General features: G+C 36.4%; 1 protein-coding gene across 2 annotated transcripts; it reads left to right on the top strand.

Annotated features, from left to right (window-relative positions):
• Positions 1-207: 207 nt before the first annotated feature.
• On the top strand, positions 208-8,536 carry LOC129261206 (TBC1 domain family member 4-like). Of its 2 annotated transcripts, none has more exons than XR_010296660.1 (2): positions 208-406; positions 5,375-8,536. XR_010296660.1 is itself a non-coding variant. In XM_054899265.2 (2 exons), exons 1-2 carry the CDS (start codon positions 5,083-5,085, stop codon positions 6,311-6,313), a joined length of 1,065 nt encoding a protein of 354 aa, XP_054755240.2. In that variant the 5' UTR covers positions 4,823-5,082; the 3' UTR covers positions 6,314-8,530. The 2 variants fall into 2 exon arrangements, 1 of the variants encoding a protein (XP_054755240.2); XM_054899265.2 differs by lacking the exon at positions 208-406 and adding an exon at positions 4,823-5,208 and having other exon boundaries at positions 5,375-8,530.
• The last annotated feature ends 3,769 nt before the right edge of the window (positions 8,537-12,305 follow it).

Here is a 12,305-nt window from a genome sequence, read left to right as displayed (position 1 = left end):
ATGCAATGCCCTAATGCTGTCTATGGATTTTTTTTTCTGAATACAAAATTCATGTAATTTTCTCTGGTGTGAATGATGCTATCTCTTGTGTCTAGTGTGAATGCCTTTGAGGTTACCTGGACAAGCAATGACCTGTGAAAGTCTGAAATAGATATCTGTTGTTTTCATTTGGCCTTTAAATACATACAGGCATCTTGGCCTGTTATTAGGTTGGTGTCTGGTCCTCATCATGTTCATGTTCAAGAGCCATGATTATTCATTGTACATCACATGGTGGTATGCCATTGGGTTCTTTGTACTGACATTTGAAGTCTAATCAGATTGTCGAGCATATAGGCCTACTATAGACCATGTTACTACATATAGTTAATGGATATCATACCAGGAACATACCGATAAACTCTTGGTAAGCATGCTGGAAAATGTTTTAGTGAGTGTGTGTTTGTGTGTCAGAGTGTGAAAATAATGTGGTCTTATTATGGGGATGGGGATATTCTTTTAAATGTCAGAAATAATCCTCATAAATTGAAAAATTAAAAAGAGCCCAGGTCCTGTTCAATTGCTATTAATTAGTGTATTCAGTTCTTTTATAGCACATATTACACATAGCACAGCTAGCATGTCCCTATATATATATCTCCTGTCCTTCATACATTTTATTACATTTTCTCATATATTCATCTAGTGATGAGCATAAATTATATTTTTTGATACTTGTGAACTTTTAATTTTTTTCTACAAATGTAGATGAGTACATGGATAGATGCACTCTTTTAGATCTACCCTTTTCTTTATAAACACTTGAACTAGTTCTTCTCTCAGGCTCTGATGATTAATTGTCCGTGGTGAATTTTTCTGAAGTATACTATATTGGTCCATAGTTGTATCCAGCGATTCCAGCCTAAATTGATTGAATGCAACATAATTCTGGTAAATGTCAAGTGTGGCTAGTGAGTGGGATGCTATGGAAGATAGTCGGCCAGAGGGCAGAAAAATTATGATATTGCTGCTTTTTCTCTGGTGTCGTGTTCATATCTCTGACCTCTCTCGTGGACGTATTTGGTGTCAGTAGAGTGTGCTCGATTCTTCTTGTTTCTTCAATTATAAAAAGAGATAGGATTGACTGTAGACTGTGGTGGGAAAGATAATTGCTGTGAGCTTTTTTTCATATTCAACTTTCTTTACTTTGTTCAGCACGAAGCCTTCATGATCAGTTGTTCATTCATTTACCGTTATGTTTACTTCGAGTGATCCAAATGATTCTAATAATTCATATTAAACAAAACTAGTGATGCATGATTAATACAAAAAATATTGCTTGTGTATAAATTGCTCATTAATAAAATGCACAAAGGTCATGCAGCATAAGCCATTACAAATATCTCAATATTTTTTACTCCCTCAATAGTTTTTACTCCTGGGACCCGTTGCATAAAACTTTTGCCATAAAAAACTCTGGCAAATAAAATAATGCCATTGAAAATTACACATTAAAAAACTCTGGCAAAAACTTTGCCAGAGTTTTTTATGGCCTAATTTTTAATGCAACGGGCCCCTGATCAGGACATGTAGGCCTATAGTTTGCAACGTCAGGAAATAGCAGAATAATTAGGAACTCCCATGCTTGGTACTGATGAGCTTTGTCAGTCTACATGTACAGAATAACTTTTTTTTCATGATATTAAAATTATTATTTTTTGGCCCTGTCTACAATTTGAACTTTGAAGAGATGTCTAATTAATGATCACGAGACCATCATAAAATCGATTGACCTTTTTCAAACTGACTGGTATGAAGTGGACAAGATGTGTGTATGACTTGCAATATATTTTATGACTATGACTGAAAACAAAAAATCCAAAATTGTTGGTTTACTAGTTTAAAGGGCAATACCATTTTAGGCCTACAGTGTATGTGACTAGGTTTGTATCATATGAAAGTTCATTTGTCCTCCAAACTTGATTATCGGGTCACTGGTAGAAGAAATGTTCTCATTCTTATTTTTAACAACTTGCTTTTATTCAGAGGCATTGTCTATTTACGCTTTGGTAATATTGCATTCATTTGGTATAAAAAGCCCAATAAATGTGATAAACATTATGACAATTTACAAACAGGTAAAGTTCATGAACTTTAAGTACCGTAAATTATTTTCTATTGAATGTACCACTCACTTTTGTGTAACAGGTTGCTAATAAATTTTTTTCCACTTTTCATTTCATTTCATGCTACTGTAGTACAGAAACAATCATGGTTTAGGATGCTTTGTAACATCATGGACCTAATAGGTCCATGGTTACATCAAAGGAGGGGAATGTGCTGGTTTGTGCGAAATACAAATATGCTCTTATGCTCTAAATAGCAAAAATGTTTATCCTAAATGTAGTAAAGAAGAGTTAATGACCGGCTTTCAGAATATGACAAAAAATTTGTTGTTGAAAATTTGACAAATAATTATGTTTATGCCGGGTTGTTAAAGGAGAATGAAACTCTTGGAGCAAGTTAGCTTTTGTGAAAGCAGAAAAATCAAAGAATAAGATCAACAAAAGTTTGAGTAAAATAGGACTAGCAATAGAAGAGTTATGAGCATTTGAATGTCAAGATCACTAATGCTATGGAGATCCTCCCATTGGCAATGCGACCAATATCTATGATGTCACAGATGAACAACTCTCCCCTTTTGGACGCTGAAAATATACCCCAAAACATCTCTTTTTGCTCATTCTAATCATATGACAAACGATTCATCAATGATATAATGTTGTGAAACCTCTGTACTTATCCTCTCATAAAGAGAACACCTCACCTTAAGATAGACTCTATAAAAGTGAGAATATAAGTGAAATAAGTACTAAAGTAATGAGGGAGTTGTACGTGTGTGACATCACAGATCTTGGTCGCATTGCCAATAGGAGGATCTACATGGCATTAGTGATCTCAATATTCAAATGCTCATAACTTTCTTATTATTCATTCAATCTTCCTCAAACTTTCAACAATCTGTTTCTTTGATTTTTCTCTTTGATATGGATTCAGCTGGTTTCAAGGGTTTCATTCTCCTTTAAATCACTGGAGATATCACATTGTGAGTGTATGACATCAGGGTAAATTGCCAATTCGTCCACTGCTAACTTGTCCAATCACCACATGGTCTACCTTCATGTAGTCTAATGCCATTCCGTCCATTAACATTTCGTCTAACAACCATTTGGTCCAATAACCATTTTGTATAATAACCAATAGCCAGTTGGTCTTATACCCATTTTCTTTTCATTAATTTTGCACAATTAACACTTTAGTTTTAATAATGAAACCAAATGGTATGTGGACTAAATGGCTATTGGACCAACTGGTTATTAGACGGAATGGCATTAGACTAAATGAAAGTAGACCATGTGGTGAGTAGACGAACTGATGATAAACCAAATGGTAGTAGATGAGTTGGCAATTGGACGAATTGGCATTAGACGAATTGGAAATAAATCATCATCAGCTCCCTCTTTTTACACCCATTACTATAATAAACAGACATAAAAAATAGAATATCATAATTTTGTTTTGTTTTGCTAGTTTTATTTCTTTTTTATTCAATTCAATTCTTTGTTAGGGTGGACTTGAACTTAAAAGGTAAAAGAAAGTAATTGCAGCAAACAATTATTTCATGAGCCTATTCAATCCAGGTTTAATTACTACCAAATTACCAGTATCATAGATCTAGATCTCGTGCATTGAAATCAACTTATCTTTGTGAAATCATAAAAATCTTAGCTGAAAACTGATAATTTTGATGATAACTAACACAAAAAGGCATACGTGGGGCAGTGTATTAATATTGCTTGGCAAAATACCCGACATTTGATGGTATTCTGTGCTTATTTTGCTAATTTCTCAGCAATTTTTCCCAGAACCATTTGGCACATATTTTTTATGTATACAGTACATACAAACACTTGCATGGGTGGTCATTTTATTGGATTCTGTTCGAACTCATTTTGAGATTATTACTTACCAGAACTGGTATGTATCTATAAGGTACAATCGATGTTGCAAAATTTGATATTTTAAAAATGCTTTTTTTTATTAAAGATTTTCTAAAGTTTGTCTTTCATCGAGTATGGTTTACTCTGCCAAGACCTTCAATGCCATATGTCATGGTATGCAGTCAGGTTTCAAGGTTATGTTGTTGTTTTTCTACTGGATTTTGAGGAAAACAGTCATTTTTTTAAGAGAGAGAGAGGTGAGAAAGAATTCTGATCAGAGAGAGATAGGCTAAATATACGAGTAGATTGGTGAAATATTATAACATAACTGGATAAACAGGTTATGTTGTTGTTTTTCTACTGGATTTTGAGGAAAACAGTCATTTTTTTAAGAGAGAGAGAGAGAGAGAGGTGAGAAAGAATTCTGATCAGAGAGAGGTAGGCTAAATATACGAGTAGATTGGTGAAATATTATAACATAACTGGATAAACAGAAAAAGTAATTTCTAAGATTTTTTGCAAATTAGTCCTACTCACACCGACTTGCACTAAGTCACTGTGATGTGGACTTCTCCTACTATAGATTTTTTTAATGTGGACATATAGACCTGAAGGCCCGAATTTTTTGCTACCCAATATTTGAAGTAACGTTTAAAAAATTGATAAGGGCTGCTCAGTCAACGATACCCTTTAATTGGTTATGACCTTATAGGACAAACAGAACATTTGTTTTAGCACTTTGAATACCCAATTCTGTTTTTTATTGTTTATTAACTCACTGATCAATCAATAACTAGGTACTAGCTGAGACATATAAAACAGAGTTATTTTACTTCCTTCTTGACAGATGGTGTTATACTGTCTGTTCAGTTATTGGTTGGAGTGGTGTCTCGTGCTTGACCTGGCAATTCGCTCATCTGGGTCCCACTGGGAGGTGGATTATTCGGTTGTTTTGTTGGACAGGTTCATTGTTAGTGGGGAAATTTAGTCTCTTGAATCCACAGGGAAATGACTTGCTCCTGTAAGAACTGGCATTTCAGTGCAAGTTTACCAAATTTATTCCTTATATAGGGGTATTGGTCTGTGATAGGAGTCATTTGAAATGAGTGTTTCTTCAGATGAGGTTCCCAAAATGGACACTATAGTTGAGACAGATTATTTCCTTGAGCGAATGGAAAAGGACTATCTGGATAATAATAACCATATCAGGGATTATATGGTATCACAGGTTAGTTTAAATTGTGTTCTGTAAGTCCTGTGAGTGTAAACCATGAACTCAGAACTTGCTGCCGCCTCTGCTCGTTTTTGAACCAATTAACTTGTTTTCTAGTGTGGAGGCTGTAGACACAATTATGTCTTTAACGTTTTTCTTTTTAAAAATTTCTTTGCTGCAGGTGAATGACGTTGTGACGAGCATACGGGAATCGGACAAGGAGAACATCCCGCAGTCAGCCCAAGCAGAAGGAATCACTGAAGCCATGGACATCCTGAAGGAGTCCAACTCCTCTATGTTTGAGGTTCTTTATTGTGGCAAGATATCTGTTAGTCACAAACGAGCCCCTCCTACCTTCATCGACGAGTCTATAGAGAAATTTAAAGAGCATGAGATGATGGTACAGCGGCGAAAGCGGCACTTCTCTTCTGATGATCGACAGCGTTCCCTATCCGATGCATCACCAAAGAAGTCATCCTCTCTTGATATCGTGGAAGAAGACATATCAAAGTCACACTCTGACATTGATCTTCCATCAGTTATCCAGAACATTCAGAACAACAACTCAAATGACTCCACACTTACCATGGATTTACCACGAAAGTCATCCCTACCCTTGACAGACAACCAGGTTTCAAGACTCCTGGAAGACTCACCAAGGAAAAATTCCCTACCGCTGTCAGGTTCTCAGGATGTCGACTCAGGTGCGACAACAGGCCGCACATTTGGAACACTCCCACGGACAGACTCTTATGCCAAATTGATGGCAGCCAAAGAAAGTACTCACAACCGAACAATGGTATTCCAGATAGGAAGGAGTACACTGACAGTAATCAGTCTGGACAAGAAATCCTTTGCACTTACTAAGAAATTCAGTGAGATCTCCTTCTGCTCCCAGGTTAGTATTGGTTTCAATGTGTTGGGGCCCTGTGGTGTGTGGGGGCATCGTGGTCTAGTGTTACGACTCTCGTCTTTCAATCAGAGGGATGTGGGTTCGAATCCCAGCCATGGCAAGTTTTCCTTCAGCAAGAAATTTACCCACATTCTGCTGCACTCAATTCAGGCATGGACCTATGATTCAGGTAAGGTGAATGGGTACCAGGCAGGATCAAGTCCTTGAATGCTCCAAGCGCCTTTAGCAGCTGGAGGTATGTGCTTGGGTAATATAAAGTGTGTCATTGAACAGGCAACTAAATAATCAGTGCCTCATAAATGCTATGTATTATTATTTGTTAATGTAAATTCTCATCTGCTATAACATGTACTTAAGTTTTGTACAAGAAGGGGAAATGATGATGGTAAACAGGACTTATAATATTTGGTCTGGGGGTGTTTTCATAAATAGTTACATGCAAATTCCTGATTGTGTGCAGTATATAGTGCAATTCAGCATCGGTCAAAACATTTTCAAGAGATGTGCTGCGCGCTACTGCATATCAATCATTACGAAAGAGTGTTAGATCAATCATGTGCACGTCATCACTTAAGCATGAATTTAAGTCACACTTAATTCTTTGTGAAACGTCCGCTGATCATTTCATCTGTTAAAGTGTTCCTGTTTGTTATGATTCAGAGTGTGCATGTTCCAAAAACATCTTAATTCTGTGATCTATTATCAATTATCATGTTCCCTTTTATATATTAATACAGATTTACCATTTTGAAAATGCATTCTTCAATATCACCAGGGAGATCTCACCTCCCTGATGTCACTATTGAAAATGCCACATATATGAAGGAATTATTTGTATACTTCTTCTAGGTTATGTTGAATCCAGCCTCCAAGAACTCTTTGAGAACCTGGTTTAACCCTATCTAGGCCGGGGTATTTTGGGAGTTCATATGGCCGGGGGGGGGGGGGAGGGGGGGCCTACCAGGCCCCCCCTTGAGATCTCGGCCGTTGACCGCGTGATCGTGCCGAAAATTGGCATGCGGGTTGTCTGGGACATAATCTACAAAATTGTATAGTAATTTATTTCATGCGAATTGCTATTAAGTGATTATGCTAATTTATGCGTAATTAGTATGCGAAATCATACTTTTTCCTCTAACTCCCTAAATAAAGCTCCAAATGTTCTAATTTTTGGTATAGAAACTCTTTGTGGTGTTCTTAGCAAGTGTACATGAACAAAATTGCGATATCAAATCATTTTCTTATGTATTATATTGTTTTTTGCAATTTCTTATGTATTTTTATTTTTTTTCCTTTTGTTTTTCATTGTTTTTTCAATGAAATTTATTGGGGACTCTTCTGAGATCATAGAAAGCATAAAATGAATACATTTAGACCAGCAAAACTAAAAATAATCATACATTTATGATTTTTGGTTGAAAACACAATTTGCATTGACTTTGTACATAAAATCACGTTTTTGAGCAATTTTTGGTCTGACATGCACTTACATAATGCTGCGTAATTTCGGAACCCCTTACCCGGGTGACGCAAAATTGGTCTCAAAAGTTGCGCAAGACTTGAAAGTAAAAAGTCAGCGACCGGCGCGGTCAAAAAAATTCGCGCGGCGAAAATATTGCGCGAATCGTTGAGGGGGGGGCCTCCGAGGCCCCCCCCCCGGCCTAGATAGGGTTAAGGGAAATGAAAAATAAAGTTATCTACTTTGCACACATAGGCCCGTATTCTGAAGTCAGGTTTAACTTTAGCGCTAATGGTCTAACTCTGTGCTAAAATTATGGGAAGCCAAAAGTGTCAAAATTTTTATTAAGTTGTATGTTTCTTATGTTTACTGTGCTCTTTCCTGATTCATCGATGGTGAAGACAGTCATATTATACTTCCTAGACAATTATGAATGATTTCAGAGCCAAATAAGCTGAACTATGATATCTCTACTGTTAGTGACTTATGTAACAATTGGCTATCCATACTTAAACCACAACTTTAAACCTGAGTTTACTTCAGAATACGGGCCATAGTGTAAGTTTATAATGTAATTGTATGTAACATCATTTTGGATAATTGAAAACATGTTCCTCTTCATACTTCAAGATTATCAAGAGCATCAGAGCATGAAAATGATGTTATTTTAATTTCACCAATTCAGCCCATTGTGTTAATGGTGCCATGGACTACATCATTATATTCAATAACATTTTCCTGTTTTGGTTCTTCCATGTTGTTGAAGAGAGTCCAATTGCTCCAGATGTTTAGACTGTACATGTATGTACTGGGAAAGACGGATATCACCTGTTTTCAGTAAAGTGCTATACCAGAAACTTTTCAAGCGTTTCGGTAGATATTACTGTCACAGACTTCCCCTTTTATTTGGGGAATAATAATGGAATGCCCCTTGTTGATTGCGTATTTAGTTATCATGGGGCAGGGTATCCAAAAATGAAAAAAAAAAAAAAAAATGCTGATGTAGGGAGAAAAATTGGGGAGAATTTTTCTCACCCAACGAACCAACTGATAATGATGACTTTATTTTCCATTATTCTGGACGATTTTTTGGTGTGCTTCAATTCTTGGCAGTGTATTGTAGGGTTAACCCTACCTTTTCACAGGGCCAGCCAGCTAGGTTTATTATAGAATTATCAGTACGGGTTCTGTACTGTTATAGTGATGAGATATCTTGGGGGATGGAAAGGATTTCCCCTTTATTTTGTTGTTGTTGCACCCCATTGCTTGAGTTCACTCTCTCTCTATTCACCTGTATCCTAGGATAAGTGTTCAGCCACTCCAGGATTACCAGGATTCCAATTAAGATTCTGTCAGTTTGATTTTCTTGCATCGCTTTTTTTCTCTCTTTTCCTTCTCTTGCTCTCTATTTTTCTCTCCTTTTTTTAGTTTTTCCATCCTCATGCTTGCATATTTGTCTTAAATCTTCCTTGCTACCTCCATTTTGATCAGCTTAATATTCACACCTGCCTTCTCAGGAAAAATAGGCCTACCAGAATAAAATATACCTGATAATTATCAAGGTTGTATAGGCCTCAAAATATCTGGTAATTTATCTTTATATGCATCCGTACATGTACCCCTGCCCAAGACAGATTGGCCCGAATTCACAAAGGTGGTTTTGAAAACCCACGGTTGAATCAATTGTTTATGCAGATATCCTGTATATAAATTACGCTTAATTTAGCGCGTATCGGGCACATGTATAAAAAATGTCCAATGCTGATGCGCACATTTGTCACAGTGCGCCAAATTGACGCCTGTTACCATGGTTAGATATGCATGAGTCCACTGTTTGAAGAGTGGACTCATTAATTATGGACTTATGAATAGAATAATGTGGATAACCATGGCAACAGGCATCAATTTGGCGCACTGTGACAAAAGCGCGCTTTGCACATTTTTTAATATACGCGGTAAAATAAGCGTAATACATACAGGATATCTACATAAACCATGGGTTCAACCGATGGTTTTAAAAACCACCTTTGTGAATTCGGGCCATAAAGTTTCCATTTAATAATGTATTGAGCAAGCAACAATCTGTTTGTAAATGTACATTTTTCTTGCCTCACCTCCCAAATGTAATTACTGGTAAGTTCTTGTTCTTTGCATGCTGAATTAATTATTGGGGTATAATAATGACAATTGTATTGATGAAATTTTCTTTGAAATTAGAGTTCATATTTGTACCATTTGTACTGATAATTATTGTGTAGATATTAATCAAGAACTATAGCCATTGGTAAGCTTCTCCAGTATAAAGTTAAGGGAGAAAACTAATCATTACGATTACCGAATTTAATTGTACGAATGTGCAAAACTGCAACATTAGCGTGGCAAGGGTTAAAGAATGTACATGTACCTTGCCCTAGATTTTCTGGTATGTTCTTCAGTAATAGTTAATATTTATTAAACTAAACATTGATTTTTTTTTCAAATTTGTATTTTTTTAGTAGGATGATGTGAATATAGCTTGCAGGGACAATACAAGTCCCTCAGTTGATTATGATACATTGGTCTGAATATGAAGCCTATCTATCGGGGCTGATAAACCATGGGCATGACAAAGTCACAAAACACATTTGTGCTAGACTTGTTTTAAAACCGACTTACAGTTTGTATGTGCCTGTGCCTGCAGACTATATTCCCCTTTCATCCTTTTCCATTGGTTTTTCCTCTTCTGTAGGTGGTTTCAGACCGCCTCAATGTTTGTCAGTTCCAGGTATTTTCTGATCAGGAAATTTACCCCGATCAGGAAATACCAGGTAATATTGGCAATGTGAAAGCAAATTACGCGTAATCTCCCCGAAAGAAAATACCCACTAAATGTCAAAATTACGAGAACTTTCGCAGGGATTTTTCCAAGGTCGCAGGTATTTTGGCAATGTGAAAGCAATTTACAGGAACTTTTAGCCCAGCGTGTAGTTGGGCGCCGGCGCCGTGGGTGGCTGCTGAGCTAGTGATTTTGAATCTCGCGCCTCGTTTGTTTATCAGACCATACTGCGCATGCTTGTAACTTCAGGAACTTATCCCGAAGGGTATGTTTCGGGGCGGTGTGAATGCAAGAATAATTAATGTGTATTTTTTAGCCTAAAAAAGTTCTCGTAATTTAATGGGGATTCTTATGAACGAGGTGGTTTGAAACCACCTTATGTCTTTCATTTACTTTCTCATTTCTGTCTGATTCTCATAGATCTTGTTTCACTCCCCCATCCCACTTGATGCTGTCCAGTGTGATCTAGATCCATATTGCCTTGCGACTATCTTAAACACTTCTTTCAGACTGCAAGCAAACATGTTATTTTCAGTGTCTTGGAAATAACTAGGACCTCGTTGATCCACATCACAACCACCAGCAAACCCATCCCTAAAGTAAAAAAAAATCATCCCTCAACTGATTTCTTTTTTGGGCATTAGTGATAGAATTATGAAAAAATTGTAATTTTTCAATTTACTGTGTGCTCGTTCATCATTGAATGATCTGGATTTTGGTCATGTGACATTGTTATGAAATTCATTTACTATCAACTGGTCTCCGATGGAATATTGCTTTTATTTAATTATCTCAAGACATAATAAAAAGGTCAAGAAATTTGAAATTGTTTATAGGTGTGATAGATGTGATATGACCCACTGACCTAGTCACAATGGATTTGTTGATATTTGGAACTTTGCAAGGTCACACATTTTGATTTATTAGGTGATCTGTCAATCGACAGATCAACTATTAAGTTTGTACAAATTTTCTTTTTTATTTATTTATTTATTTCTTAAATTTTATTTTTCCACCCTTTTCTTGTTCCACCGAAATCTCAAAATCTACATCTTCAAAATATTATCAATTATGGGGACATATCATGTCATGTGTACGAAACAGGTTCAAGGTCAAAAGGTCATTGTGACGTCATCTAGACGCCATTTTGTGAAATCACATTATCAATTATCAAAAATTAACCATATTTACATCACATCAACTTCAGGTCAAGGGTCAACTGATCATGTCATCAAAGGTTATGTAGAGGTCACGATGTGCGCGTAAGCGCGCGTCAAAATTTAAAAATGCTCAAAATCACTTTTTGACCAAAGTAGAGTATGAATCAGGTCATTTTAAGCATTTCAAAAATTTGCGCGCGCGCACGGTTACGCATGCGTTCTCGTGCGTAACGGCACTATACAACATAGGATCGCCATTTTTTTCATATCAATGCATCGATAATATAATTCTGAGTAATTTGTTACCTTGATCAACCTCCTACGACAAGTAATAATAGAATTAGCCTCCATCAAAGTTTACAGCACGCGCGTGCGCACTATGTGCAAAAACATGCCTATACAAAATTCATTTTCGCTCTTCAGGAAGTCTGTTGACCCCCAATTTTTTTTTCATATTCGAATAGAATATGGATGGGAGATATGATTTCACGTCACATTTGACCCTAAATTTCATCATGACGTCATCAAAATGGCGTCGGAACTCAAAACTTCCATTTTGCTTCTTATGACGTCATCATAATTATGCAAATTTGACTGTAACTCCGTAAATATTGGTCAATTTTCGCTCCGTTTCTTATATGTTGTAGCTGAGGACATATTCTTGCTAATGTGTTGGCTTTTTTTACATTTTAGGGAACAAATCATCTTAAAAAGTGCCAATTTATAGTTGTATGTCATTTTCGCTCATTTTGTGTGCAATCTCTA

Source organism: Lytechinus pictus, unplaced genomic scaffold (assembly GCF_037042905.1).
Source record: "Lytechinus pictus isolate F3 Inbred unplaced genomic scaffold, Lp3.0 scaffold_19, whole genome shotgun sequence".
Lineage (NCBI taxonomy): Eukaryota > Metazoa > Echinodermata > Echinoidea > Temnopleuroida > Toxopneustidae > Lytechinus > Lytechinus pictus.
The sequence above is the reverse complement of the archived record's forward strand: the minus strand, read 5'-3'. Positions and strand labels throughout refer to the sequence as shown.